General features: G+C 34.8%; 3 protein-coding genes across 3 annotated transcripts; 1 reads left to right on the top strand and 2 right to left on the bottom strand.

The window, feature by feature from the left end:
* The first annotated feature begins 38 nt into the window (after positions 1-38).
* LOC108850118 (long-chain-alcohol oxidase FAO4A) lies at positions 39-2,820 on the top strand. The gene is made up of 2 exons (XM_057000590.1): positions 39-539; positions 946-2,820. The coding sequence occupies exons 1-2, from the start codon at positions 282-284 to the stop codon at positions 2,728-2,730; spliced, it is 2,043 nt and encodes a 680-aa protein (XP_056856570.1). The 5' UTR covers positions 39-281; the 3' UTR covers positions 2,731-2,820.
* Positions 2,821-3,413: 593 nt separating this feature from the next.
* Positions 3,414-4,637, bottom strand: LOC130505988 (uncharacterized). Its single transcript, XM_057000589.1, has 3 exons — positions 4,473-4,637; positions 3,945-4,364; positions 3,414-3,861 (listed from the first exon to the last, which is right to left on the bottom strand). The coding sequence occupies exons 1-3, from the start codon at positions 4,593-4,595 to the stop codon at positions 3,463-3,465; spliced, it is 942 nt and encodes a 313-aa protein (XP_056856569.1). The 5' UTR covers positions 4,596-4,637; the 3' UTR covers positions 3,414-3,462.
* A 5,886-nt stretch (positions 4,638-10,523) lies between these two features.
* On the bottom strand, positions 10,524-13,015 carry LOC108850120 (abscisic acid 8'-hydroxylase 1). Its single transcript, XM_057000588.1, has 7 exons — positions 12,550-13,015; positions 12,144-12,462; positions 11,621-12,007; positions 11,357-11,522; positions 11,166-11,272; positions 10,968-11,086; positions 10,524-10,881 (listed from the first exon to the last, which is right to left on the bottom strand). The coding sequence occupies exons 1-7, from the start codon at positions 12,747-12,749 to the stop codon at positions 10,776-10,778; spliced, it is 1,404 nt and encodes a 467-aa protein (XP_056856568.1). The 5' UTR covers positions 12,750-13,015; the 3' UTR covers positions 10,524-10,775.
* Positions 13,016-13,858: the final 843 nt, after the last annotated feature.

Here is a 13,858-nt window from a genome sequence, read left to right as displayed (position 1 = left end):
ATATGGTATTAATATCACTACGATGACCTATACAAATTTCTCTTTTCTTGTCATCACTGCATTGGCCAAAAGAAGTAAACGTAGACTAATAAACCAAAACATTTCGGGTCCTATTTCAGACACATACTAGTTTTATAATAACAATATGAAAATTACTATAGGTTAAATAGATTTAAATACTTATCCTTGGTTTATATCATCTTCGTTAATTTTATTTGACCGTTGACGTTTTGTAATTTTGTTACTATTTCATAAATTCACAATAATAGGTGGCGAGGTTAATGAGTCAGAGACTTCACCACCCAAAGAAGTGGATTTTAAGAGTTGGACTGTGGTCACTCTCCACTTGGATTGGAAGTCTCGTCTTGTGTGGTCGGAGAAGTTTCATCGGCGGCTTTCCATACTTCAGGAGATTCTGCCGGCTGCCAAAGAAACAGAGAGAAGAGACATTACTCAATTGGGCTTCAAGCTATTTCTTACTCCTAAGAATGTTCTTTAGGTCCATCAAACTTATCACTGCACTTGTCTTCTTTACTCAGGTAAAAATTTAACCCCATGCAACTCTTAGTTTCTCACTACATTTTTAATTTCTTATTACTTAACTTGTACATATGATCCTTATGTTTCTTTAAGTTTTGTCTTTATAATTTTCAACATTTTTAAAAAGTTAATGCAATATTAGTTCTAAACTTACTTTCCATTCACGTGATTTGATATTGAGTAACGTTAATCTGTATAGAAATTTCTAAATATTAATCTGTGATTTTCTTAAAAATAATCAAACTTAAAAAAAAAAAAAAAAGAGGGAATACATAATACTACGGGGCATTCAATTTGGATTGTAGGTTGTGTCTATGTACTCAGTTAAATATAAAAAATTGTCAGTTTGATATACCAAATGATTATCACAAAGATTAAATACTTCAAATGATTTAATAATTTCAGGTGGATGAAAAAAGAAAGAACTTGGCCTGGAAAGCAATAGGATACAATGGACCTAGCTCAGATCATAGTGATCAAGAAGAAGAATTAAATGAGAAGAAGACTAACAAGAAGATGCCTAAGGAGATCTTTGGACCACTTTACAATGGCATCATCGATCTCAAAGATCCTAGAGAAGCAGTGACAAAGAAGTTAACAGGTCATGGGTTCACAGTTTCAACTCAAAAGAGCAATAACAACGGATCATCTATATCTAACCCAGTGATGACAATCCAGTGTGATGCCGTGGTGGTTGGGTCTGGATCCGGCGGGGGAGTGGTGGCCGGACTTTTAGCCAAGGCGGGTTACAAAGTTTTGGTGGTGGAGAAAGGAAACTACTATGCAAGAAGCAATCTCTCTCAACTTGAGGGACAAGCAATGGATGAGATGTACTTGTCCGGTGGGATACTAGCAACTTCTGATATGAACGTAGTGATTCTCGCCGGGTCCACTGTAGGAGGCGGTTCAACCATTAACTGGTCGGCCTCGATCAAGACACCGAAACATGTGATGAAGGAATGGGCTGAAAAGTCGGAACTCGAGTTGTTTGAAAGCGATTTGTACCGAGAGGCAATGGATGTTGTGTGTGAGAGAATGGGTGTTCAATGCGGATTTGTGGAAGAAGGGTTTAATAATGAGGTCTTGAGGAAAGGTTGTGAAGAATTAGGGTTACAAGTGAAGAATATTCCGAGGAATGCTTCAAAGGATCATTACTGTGGGTTTTGTTCCTTGGGATGCAAGAAAGGTCAAAAGCAGGGGACTTCAGAGACTTGGCTTGTAGATTTAGTGGAATCTGGTAACGGCTTGATCCTTCCAGGTTGTAAAGCGATGGAAGTCTTGTACGAGTGTGAAAGTGGGAACAAGAAGAAGACCTCCACTGGAATTGCGTTTGCGTTTGAGGAAGAAACTTATGTGGTGGAGTCTAGGGCTACGATAGTGGCTTGCGGTGCGCTTAGAACGCCTCATCTTTTAAAACAGAGCGGTTTAAAGAACGGTAACATTGGGAGAAACCTTTGTTTACATCCTGTAGTTATGGCTTGGGGATGGTTCCCTGAGGAGGAGAAGTGGCCAGAGAAGAAGAAAAAGAGCTACGAGGGAGGGATAATGACCGCAATGTCCAGCGTTGTAAACGCAGAAGCAAAGACTACTTATGGTGAAACGGTGATCCAAACGCCTTCTCTTCATCCAGGGATGTTCGCAGGGGTTATTCCTTGGACGTCAAGCAATGATTTCAAAACCCGAATGCTCAAATTCTCAAGAACCGCACACGTTTTCACGCTTTTGAGAGATAAAGGAACCGGAACAATCAATTCTAAGAGTTACATTGACTACAACTTAAACGACGAAGATGAAGAAAGTCTTAAGAAAGGTCTTGAGAGTGTCTTGAACATTCTGATAGCGGCTGGAGCTGAGGAGATAGGGACACATAACTCAGAAGGTAAGAGTTTGAACGTCAGAACAGCGAGTGTGGTAGAGATTGAGAGGTTTGTGAGGAAAGAGAGTTCAAAGAGCTTAAAGGATTTGTCGGGACAGATATGTTCAGCTCATCAAATGGGAAGTTGTAGGATGGGAACTAGACCAGAAGAATCTGCGGTGAGGCCAACGGGGGAGACTTGGGAGGTCGAAGGCTTATTTGTGGCGGACACAAGTGTTTTCCCGACGGCTTTAGGGGTTAATCCGATGGTCACCGTTATGTCTATTGCTTATTGTATTGGACTTAATGTTGTTGAGGCTCTTAAGAAGAAGTGAAGTCTCGTTTTAACTGGACTTTAAGTTTTTCATATTGAAAAAATAATATATTTCTTGATAATTTTATATAAACTTATTTTTAAAAGTTTATTTATTGGAGTACCATTTAAATTTGGAAAATTTTATTGCTAGTAAAGAATAGTGACAATTAATGATTCCATTCGTTTTGAATAATTGGGAATGCTAGATTTTTTTTTCAGAAAAGTTATTTGATAAATTAAAAAGAGAGTAACAATATAGATGTTAGAACAAAAGACTGACAAAAAAAGATGCTACAAAAAGATTTAAATATGTTCAATAATGTATTTTTGGGACTAATTTAGATAATATTTATACTGCCCAGATTTGTTAGTCTAAATGTAAATAACTAAAGAATAGTTTAGTAACAATATCAACGATTTATTTGGTTCAGGAAATTAATGTGATAGCAAAATTGTAAAACTACTGTATTTTGGTCAGTGGCATTGATTGGTAATTATTGTGAAATGTATTTCCCTTTTAATAGATTAAGATGTCAAACAGTCGAAGTCTAAAAGAGAATAATAAGAAAACAAAATATGGAAATATAAAAACTTCAAAGATTTTTACATATTATTGAAGAACTTTTAGCGTGGTCTTTAAGAAAAAAGATTTTAAAATCATAAGTAACAAAAGGTAACTACTTGGTTAGACAAAAACACACATGAACTTGTCAATGATATGTGCCACCCACTCCTTTTTCAAACTTAGATTTTACACAAATCCCAAATCTGCCAGTTCATGACTAGAGGGAAGATATGAGAAGGGTCGCTCGATAGGGCCAAACGGATTCCAAGGTCTACCGATAGGATCGAACGGATTGCGCGAGTTCATGTCAAAAGATTCGTCAATATTTTTAGCAGTTTGATCTCCCTGATTGTTGTTTCCTTGATAATTCCATGTCTCGTTCCGATAAGAAGATTCATCAACAGTATAAGCAGTTGGATCTTCTTGATTGTTGTTTCCTTGATAATTCCATGTCTCGTTCTGATAAGAAGATCCATCAACAGTATAAGCAGTTTGATCTTCTTGGTTGTTGTCTCCTTCAGGACCCCATAGCTTGTACGGCTCGAAGTTCTGAGGCAATGCTTCAAAATCAAACCCTCCATTGCCCTATAACCAAAACAAAGCAAGTAAAGTGACATGTATAATAAAATGCAGATATGTAATAAAGAGAGAATGATGATATATGTTACCTGCCGAAGAGAAAATGGAACAGATGGATAAGAGGTAAAGAGACTTTGAGAAGCAATCGATGACGGTGCAGCATATGTAGGATCTTGATAAAGGGCAGGACATGGCATAGATTGGTAAACATGGTTAAACCAAGGATCATAGTGATTTAAACAGGGATATTTCTGTAAAGCAAGATTTCTACAAGCAATTTGTAATCCATCATTGACTAGTCCCTTAATTGAGGAAGTATCATAAGTATCTGTAATAGCTTCCGTTTTGCTGATCTTTTCATTGGAAATTAATAATGGAACTTTTTGGCGTATCTTAGCACCGTCTTGATTGTATGACGAGTATACGTATGGGAGTGATGGTTTTGGGGGACGATAAATCTTACTACTTAGTCCTCTTGCTAAGCTCGCAGGAGAATCAACTATTACACTCTGCAAAAAAATTAGTGACACAAAAAAAAGAGGAACGAGTTTAGCCAAGAAAGCATCAAATTAGAATGAATGATCAATTGGTACACATAAATTAACACACATACTTGCCTTTATTTGAGTTGTGGTGAAAACAATGTAACTATAAAGTTCATAAGAAGGTGGAATATGATACCCGATATGGTTCCTGCCCTCCGTGCCGTAACATACCACTGCACAAACATCAAACAACATAAAAAACAATTACTTTATCGAAATATTCTCTGTAAACTAAACGAAAACTGTATATCAGGTTACATAAATCTCAAACAGAGGTTTCAGATCGTACCGTTTATAAGACATAGGGTCTTGCCATCGTGATTGAAATTATAGACAAAGCCTTGGTATCGTAAACCGTATTTAGAGACCAGTGTGATAAAGCTTCCAATGTAATCGACGGGATATGGATTTTGTGGTTTCCGTAAAGATGATGATAATGACGAATTATACTGGGAATTATCAGTAGCCATCATTCCGACCAAACTAACGTGAAATTTAAGAAAGAAGAAGATTCTTTTAGTCTGATTAGGGTTTTTTTCCTCCTCTTGTACCTCGCTTCTTGTTTGAAGTATTGTCGAATTTGAAATAATATATATTATAAAGTTGATAGATATATATAGGAAAGATGAAATTGGAATATATGTTATATTTCCTTAAAAGATAAACATGATTTTGTTATATTTCTCTATCGGATTAAGATTTAGCATTTTACCAATGTATAAGAATATTCTATTCAAGGGCATCATTCCATCTTCTTTAAAGGATTGCGCCTCCCGACCAAGTATCGTTGGTTCCAGGCAGCGCTCGTTAAGCACCGGAGTATTTCATTACATCACCAAAATTTCGATGAACTCGGTATCATATGGCGAAATAACCGACGGGATTTGGATTTTACTGGTTTTGATAAAGATGATGACAATGGCGAGATACAACTCTCATTCGCCATCATTCCGACCAAATTAAAGTGAAAATTTATGAGAACAAAAAAAAGAGAGACTTTTAGTCTGGTTAGGGTTTTTTCTCTTCCTCATGCCTTCTTGTTTGCAAAATTGTCCCTAGTAAATATATTAAGTTTAAACATCCATATATACATAGATATACATGCATGGGTTTTGTTCGGTATTCTCGAAGAATTTTAAGTGTTTTAAACAAAAAGGAAAATAATGAAACAACATTCTCTAGAAAATCAAGTAGCAAAAGTAAGTTCATAAGACAAAAACAAACATGAATTTGTCAATGATATGTGCCACAGGCCCAAAGCCATACCCTTTTTACACAAAGCCCAAATCTGCTAGTTCATGACTAGAGGGAAGATGTGAGAAAGGTCGCTCGAAAGGGGCAAGATATTAGGATCTCCTTGATTATTGGTGTTGCTTCCTTGAAGACTAACCCATAACCGTCAAATCGAAGCCATACCGTTTTGAAGACCTAGTGTTTGAATAGTGGGAATCAAGATGACAGAGAACACCTTTGTATCCTATACCGTAATAAGTAACCAGGTTGATGAAGCTTCCTATTTACAATTCTGAATGTTGATATTGTGGAGGAGGTAATGATGATGATGAACAAGTCAAGGGATACTGCAAACTCTCAGTCTCCATCATTCTGATGAAACTCAACGAGAATATTTGGAAAGAACAAAGAGGAATTTAGTCTGACTATTAAGGTTTCTTGCTCTCTCTCGCTAGCTCTCTTGTTGGAATATTGCTTTTGTTGTAAGCTGATTGATATTTATAGGAATTACGTACGAAAGACGAAACCTTGCCACCTTGGTTTAAAACAAAAGGAAAGACAACCCGTGTGGTGCTGGCGGTTTCATCTTTGGGCCTCGGTGAGCCGTAAATAAGTGCCTCATGTATGACTGACTATATAGATCAATCATTAAACCTTATGAATTATGAATTGGTTACGAAATTGGAAACCTTATGGGCTATATAGGTAACGTAATGAGCCTCGGTCAGTGCATGACTCTTGCTTCATGTGTACAGTGCCGCGAAGATAGATTTAACCGGTTTTTGCTTCTCTGGTTAAATGGCTCTGTGGTTCGGTTAAGATGAGTGGTAATTTGGTTTGCTTCAATTAAAAAAACTTACGTAAAAATATTTCTACTGTTAGAAAAGATGTTTCATAAGTTGTTACATAAACAAACATATTGTGACTTTTTTATTCAACCATAAGATTTGTTGAATGATGATCATCTTGTGACTTTACACATGTTTTTTTAAAAAAAATGATCAGAATTTTCGTAATAAATAAAATGAAACTGTTGGTGTACCAGTAGACATTCATAATGGATGACTCGGACTCAAGTCACTCAACAAACAACAACATTGTGATTGTGTACTTTCTACCGACCATATGATTCCATTACACTTCACATCTAAATTGTTTGTTTTATCTACTCTACTGTGATTACTATTTAATGTCAGAAAAATCATTTTATTTGCGGTGTGTAATTAATCTGGCCTATGACTTATGACATGATTATGAAACCACAAATCATAAATTAGATTGAAAAACGAAATTACTTAAATTACGTTTTCAATCTAATTACCTAATCTGGTTAATTACTTAAATTTAGCTCATGGTTTTTCTTAGTTAGAATACCAAAGAAAATTTAGCAGTTAAGATTATATGGTTTTGGTGTATATCGACCAAACAGGATTGTTTTTGGGGGAAAAATATCAATAACTTGTAAGATTAATTATCAAATGATAAGCTTTACAAGTTTAGGACGAAGTATGATACTAAATTTTTCATCTCCAAATTTGAAGTTTTGTTGCAGTACTTCTTTACATCATAATATTCAAGTCTTTAAGCCAATCGAACGGCCATTGAACTAATTAACCTATATTTTTCTCGTAGATAATTATTTAATATCTTATACTCTATATGTTTAATCTAAGATTATGGATTGCAGCCAAAAAGTCAACTAAAATAAAAACACTCTATGCCAGACTGTTTATTCTTCATAATTAATAAATGACACATATATTAATCCTGAAACAATCCACGTAACGGAGTTGATAGATAGTACACGTACTTAACTTACAAATATATAACTAATATGTTCACAAGTCAAATAGATATTTCTACGTATAAGAGCTATAGTTCTAGTTATTTATTTGCGGTCAAAGCAAAAGCCTGCTTCTTCATGAAAGTTAGTGCATCATTACTTGCATAAGTACAGCAATACGACATATTTGAAAATTTTATTTACATTATGATTTTTTTGGTAGAAACATTATGATTACTTATGACTACATCATTATTCTAATTCAGATATGTTGACAGATCGTCGATTGGCTTGATTTGGTACGGATACGTAAAAAATAGCCGATCTGGTACGAAATAAATAAATGTTAGGACTGTGAAAGGACATGATTACGTAGAAAATATCCTATAAATCCAGTTACAAAAAAAAAATATCCTATAAATGTTTTTAAGTTCTTGTATTTTGTTTACGTCTGTCTATGCTTAATGAAAGTTTTTTTACTATCTACAAAATAAATACGAAAAGTAAATATTCGTGTAAACATTGTGAATAGTGAACTTTTTGTTGATATAATTCGCAGTGGTTCAGTATTGGCCAGTTAAGCGATCCCAACAGATAAAACTTGGGAAGTTTCGAAACGATGAACGTTTACTTAACAGAGATTTTCTTTTGGCTCTTAAGTCAATAAACCAATTTAATGACCGGGTGAATAAATAAAATACGTGACACCCATGAGAAGACTACGGTTCACAATCAGATCAAGAGTGAATCCAGGATGTTATTGTTTGATGAAAGAAGTGGAATAAAGTAAAGATTTTATGTAGGTTGGAAAAAATCTAAACAAGTGTTTCAAAAGAGAGATAGTCACAATGCTCACAAGAAAGAAATTCCCAAACTTATGTTAAAATCTAATCCCCGTGCGATATGACGGGGGTGTTTTTTTGAAACTTTTTTTCTTTTTGAAACTCTTTGTGACGGGGGTTTTATAAGCGTAATTTTATCCGTAATATAGTCGGAGTTGGGTTGAAACGTACCAGCAGCATATATGTGATGTATTCGTACTTCCACATTAGAAGGTACCTATTTAGATCGTGCGGATTCACATATGTGGTTGACGGTGTATTCGCATATGATCTAATGCACATGCAGATAAAATAGACATATAGTTAAACTATGGTCCTAAATTTATCATATTAGAAAAAAAAAAAAAAAAAAAAAATTTATCATATTAGATATCGTCGGCCGTAGTTGTGATTTTGAAATCTAAATGCGAAATGGTTGTAGATGTTTTCTGCTATACCTAGCTGTAGATTTTCACTACGGAGTTTAAAAAACTCCTGGGAACCTAGTAGTTTCAGAAAATTGTAAATGTTAACATAAAATTATTCGAGATTTTAGAAACTAATTAATTTTACATATGAACTTTCCCCCATGTATATACTCCCTCCGTTTTTAATATAAATTGTTTTAGAGAAATTTTTTTGTTCCAAATTATAAGACGTTTTCGGTTTTCTATATAAAATTTGTTAACATTCAATGTTGAATGACCAATGAAAATATATCTTCTATATTTTTACTGATTGATTTGTGGTTAGGTAAATAATTAATGATGTTTTTTTAGAAAATATAAAAAATTAATAATTTTCTTAATTTATGTGCATAACACTAAAACAAATTTTTTTTTGACAACCACTAAAACGACTTATATTAAAAAAGAGGAAGTATTTGTTTTTTGAGACAAAAAGAATTAAACCAGATCTATTAAAATACATACATAATTTCCGGATGAAATGTGTAGTTTACTGATAAAATATTTTCTGGATATTTAAATGGGTCATAAATAATGGACCTAATAACTTCACATTAGAAAGTAGTCATCCCTTGTCAAAACCAACAGAGCAACTCCTACTCTAGTAAAAATCACTAAACTACCACGGGGTTGTTATCTCTTGTATATATTTATGAACCTCTAAAAACATGATAATGCAATATCACTACAGGGACCGACATTTTCGGGACCATAGATCATGAAATATCTATATTATTCTAAATTTAGAATATGAACGTGAAAATCATGATGCGTGGTATATTTCAAGGAAGACAATATGACGTAAATAATACAAGAACAAGTGAATATTGTTTTGTTTTTCTTTTCAATAGTAATCCTGCGTTTTTCTCATGTAATCTCACATATCATTTGGTTAAAACTTAAAACATCAATTTTCCATCTGGTTGTCATGGAACTTTTCAGTGAGAAAGGACGCAGAGGATTTCTGTTTAGATTTTTTCTATTCGAAGACAATCTTACAGAATCGTTTTTTCTATATATCGTACTGTTTCACCTGTCCATTGCTCATTTGCTCATAGATGCTACTTTTTGTCAACACTCATAAGATACCATTTAGTACTATCTGATATAAGTTATATCAGAATAGTTGCTAAAAAAGTTATATCAGAATAGAAATACACAAGTAATTGAGATAAAACGATAACAAGACAGATAGTGACTAGAAATTGATAGCCTGTTTGATATTTTTTCCCCCGAGGAATCAATTACAGCTGTGCATTAATATCTTCAATCATGATATAAGACTATAAGTGTATAAAGATTATACGACGATGACCACATAATTCATAGGTGAATGATGGTCAAAGTCGTCCGCCAGTCTAACAAATGTCTATAAACATTGTGGCAAATTTTTTTTTTTTTTGCACACACACATTGTGGCAATTCTAACGATTCCATACTCACTTTCAAATAAACGATTTATTGTGTGATAGACGAAACAAACATCACTGTAAAATATTGATTTGGGGATTTCTCCAGGTAATCAATTCAGTAATTCACTAACACGTACTCACACACATAACTTATATGTATACCATAAAACGAATTAAAAACTTGGAAACACATAACTTATATGTATATCATAAAACGAATTAAAAACTTGGAAAGTCTCAGTCCAGGACGAATCAGCTAAATACATTCATGATATTTTTGTGGATAAATGAAAATGCAATTAAGAATTCATATAGTGTTTACTTGGAAAGTCTCAGTCAAGGACGAATCAGTTAAATACATTCATGATATTTTTGTGGATAAATGAAAATGCAATTAAGAATTCATATAGCGTTTTCCCAGAATTTGAAAACTCAATGACCATCTTTTCCCCATTTTAAACTTAAGAAAAAAAAGAAAATTACACTTTTTGTACAATTGGTGCTTCTCCTATTTTCCCATTTTTGAGATTTTTTGCCTACCAAAATCTTGATTTTTTTTCTTTCCATTTCTCCCGATTTTTCTTTAGCATGAAAAATTAGTTATTGTTTTTCTTCTTTAGTCCCCTCTAAAGAATGCTAAGGGGCAATCAAAAGTAACTCTACATATTGATCTCCGACTTCCGGACCAGCATAATGGGCAGTCCGTTTTGGGGAAGGGCAAAGGGTCCATAATGAATCTCGTCACTAGCTCCAGCTATCGACCATCTGAATTACAAAAGTACCCCTTATAAACAAATAGAGATAAAAAACTTTTAAAGTAAATGAAAAAGTAAGAAGTAAATAGTACACACCTGTACTTGGTGGTTAGATGATGTATCATGATAGACATCTCAAGCTTGGCTAGTTCATTTCCAGGACACGAGTGGGTTCCATTGCCAAATGGCATGAAAGTATTGGGTTTTGGAGCCACCTACGTACCAAATAATAATATCAATACAAGTTAATTGCCAAAACTAAAAAGATATTGTTTTAGAAGATATATACACTACCTCAAATCTTGATGGATCAAACTTCCCAGGATTTGAAAAGATATCAGCACTATGATGAATGTTTCTGAAAAGCGGCAAAACTTTCCATCCTTTAGGTATTAAATATCCTGTAAAAAGTAAAACTAGTAAAAATAAGTTCAAAGAGTATGGTTTGGGATTCATGAAAATGATATGTAAATTTTATGCAATACCTTCATACTCCACGTCTTCTACAGCTTCTCTGAATGTGAAAGATAATATTGAAGCAACTCTCAATGTTTCTTGAATGACTCTTGAAGTTATTGGCATCTTCTTTGTATCACTCCAAGTTAGAGACTCTCCTTCTCCTTTGTCTTTCCTTATTGCCATCTGCTCTTCCTGTTAAACACCAAAAAAACTATCAAGGACAAGAAAATTACAAAACTACCACTTTTATTACCAGAAAACGACAAATACGTGTCAGTAAAAGAACTTACAGTAACAGCTTCTAGAACGTTGGGATTCTCAGCTAAGTACTTGAGGATCCACGTCATCACACTCGCCGTCGTGTCTCTAGCCGCGAAGATGACTCCGATGATGTTATCGGCGATCTGTTCGTCGCTCAGCTCTTCTTTGTCTCCCATGAATGAACCGAGAAGATCGTTGTGCGAGGATCTGTTCTCTCTTCTCTCCGATAAGATCCTAGCGAGGATCTGCGAGAGCTCCTTGCGAGCCTTCATGGCTTTGTGGAAGAGCGTTCCAGGGAGATTAATAGGCATCGAGTTGTAGCCTTTCTCGAGAATGTAGTAGCATCGTTTTAGATCCTCTCTGTATAAAACCTCGTCTTTTCCGAAGATCGAGAGCAACGCGACGTTGAATGTGTACTGATGAAAGAAAACAACAGTTTCAGAAACAGAGGATATAGAAAGAAACAGAGATGCTCTGCTTTTCCTAACCGACAAAAACAGAGATGCTCTGTTTTTTTTAACCGACAAAACAGAGAACTATGTGGTGTCTTACTGTTTTCATTTCTTGGTAAGTGTTGATCATTGTTCCATCCCAGTTTCGGAGAGAATCTTGAGCGATTGATTCGATGTCGGGAACCATGTCTCTGATTGCTTCAGGCATGAAAGCACGGAGGACAAGCTTCCTGAGTTTAGCGTGGTAATCACCTTGGTGGAAGAAGATGGCTTGTTTACCTAACATCCTCTCTTTACTCGCTGGAAAAGTCGGTTTAAAGAGATGAGACTTGGTCACCAGCACGAACTTGGCAGCTTCGGGACTCGAGATCATCACACATGGACATCCCAATACATGTGTCTTAAACACCGATCCGTACCTGTATAAAAAAAAGACCAAACCTTTGTTTCAACACGAGATCCTCTGTTTTTGGCAATTATATTAGCAATTTTTCGAAAGCACCGACCTTTTCTGTTTCGATGCGAAAAAGACGTTAGGGTCTTGAGAATAGAGCTGAAAAGTCTCGCCGACGTAAGGCCAACCCATTGTTCCCGGCGGGAGTGGGAGTTTCGAGGGTCCACGGCGGCGCTGAGAGACTATGCACCGGAGAAAGTAGAGGAAGATAATTCCGGTGAAGAGAGTGAGAAGCAAGGCGGAGAAATCCATTTTTGTTTAATAAAAAAAATCAAAGTTTACGTTCTGTGTCCAGCAAAACCCACTTCGTATGATGATAGTGGGAAGGGGGAAACAGCTGAACAACAAAGAACAAAACCAAACAAAAAAGATATTTTGTTTTGATTTTGTTTTTTGTGTAATGGGAAGATGTATTGTGATGCAAACCAAGTGGGAGGTGTGAAGGGGTTTTATAGGCTCTTCTCATGTGTTAGATGAGAGAGAAAAGATGAGTGAGAAGAGAGAGAGAGGGAGGTTCCTATACAGAGAAATACTGATTAGAGAGACAGCTCATTTGTGAGAGACGACGATAGCACGTGGCAAAGAGCATGCAAAAAGAGCGTGTGAGATTTTGACCAAACAAACAAACTAATTCAAGAGAAGCAACTAATTAAAAGATATGCAGAGCCACTCAAAAGGGTTTATTATTTAGTATTAAGCCTAATCTTAATCAATTATACAAAGAAAGAAAGTAGAGACAGATGTAAGGTAACGGAAAGGTTTATGTTTTTCTTATTCAGTTATAAGTAAGTCTGGGGACCTTTTTTTTAATTGAAAGGCTATGATTTAAGAGAAATTGGATTACATATACAAAACAACACCAAAAATTAAGTTTATAATCATAATAAGAATTCTTTGGTTATGATATTCTTTGTATAATATGTATAAAGACAGAAAATACATTTTATCTCTCACTGATTCATCGTTGATCTTATTTTTCTGAAACTATATTTTTCCAAAATTTATATTGATTTTTTCGCTTTCTTTTATCCCATGATCATTTAAAGCTTCATGAAATATTAGAAAGTGATATTTCGCATTGCCGTGTAATCATATGATCCAACAACTATGTATGATCACGTTTCTTCGTATCTTTGTTTAGGTTTACAATTTTACTATTTTTAGATATATGTGAATTAAGAAATAGAAGATGCTTAGAATTATAGGAAAAGATGAACAGTACATGTTCGGTTGCCACTATTTCATTTGATAAACATAGAATAGTACGCAATATATACTATTACATCATCTCCGCTCCTCTTCCTTCTCCTCCTCTTTTGTTGTGGCGGGGCATCACTATCATTTTTTCTAAACCTAGAAAC

The sequence above is a fragment of the Raphanus sativus genome, unplaced genomic scaffold, assembly GCF_000801105.2.
Source record: "Raphanus sativus cultivar WK10039 unplaced genomic scaffold, ASM80110v3 Scaffold2782, whole genome shotgun sequence".
Taxonomy (NCBI): domain Eukaryota; kingdom Viridiplantae; phylum Streptophyta; class Magnoliopsida; order Brassicales; family Brassicaceae; genus Raphanus; species Raphanus sativus.
The sequence above is the reverse complement of the archived record's forward strand: the minus strand, read 5'-3'. Positions and strand labels throughout refer to the sequence as shown.

What these genes read in the sequence shown, in the direction of transcription:
- LOC108850118 (XM_057000590.1), top strand. Translation starts at nt 282, where the DNA reads ATGAGTCAGAGACTTCACCACCCAAAGAAGTGGATTTTAAGAGTTGGA. An exon ending in CACTTGTCTTCTTTACTCAG is followed by an intron (nt 540 to 945) that starts GTAAAAATTTAA and finishes TAATAATTTCAG; the next exon opens with GTGGATGAAAAAAGAAAGAA.
- LOC130505988 (XM_057000589.1), bottom strand. Translation starts at nt 4,595, where the DNA reads ATGTTGTTTGATGTTTGTGCAGTGGTATGTTACGGCACGGAGGGCAGG. An exon ending in TCACCACAACTCAAATAAAG is followed by an intron (nt 4,365 to 4,472) that starts GCAAGTATGTGT and finishes ATTTTTTTGCAG; the next exon opens with AGTGTAATAGTTGATTCTCC. An exon ending in TTCCATTTTCTCTTCGGCAG is followed by an intron (nt 3,862 to 3,944) that starts GTAACATATATC and finishes TTTTGGTTATAG; the next exon opens with GGCAATGGAGGGTTTGATTT.
- LOC108850120 (XM_057000588.1), bottom strand. Translation starts at nt 12,749, where the DNA reads ATGGATTTCTCCGCCTTGCTTCTCACTCTCTTCACCGGAATTATCTTC. An exon ending in TTCGCATCGAAACAGAAAAG is followed by an intron (nt 12,463 to 12,549) that starts GTCGGTGCTTTC and finishes TTTTTTATACAG; the next exon opens with GTACGGATCGGTGTTTAAGA. An exon ending in ACGTTCTAGAAGCTGTTACT is followed by an intron (nt 11,523 to 11,620) that starts GTAAGTTCTTTT and finishes GGTGTTTAACAG; the next exon opens with GAAGAGCAGATGGCAATAAG.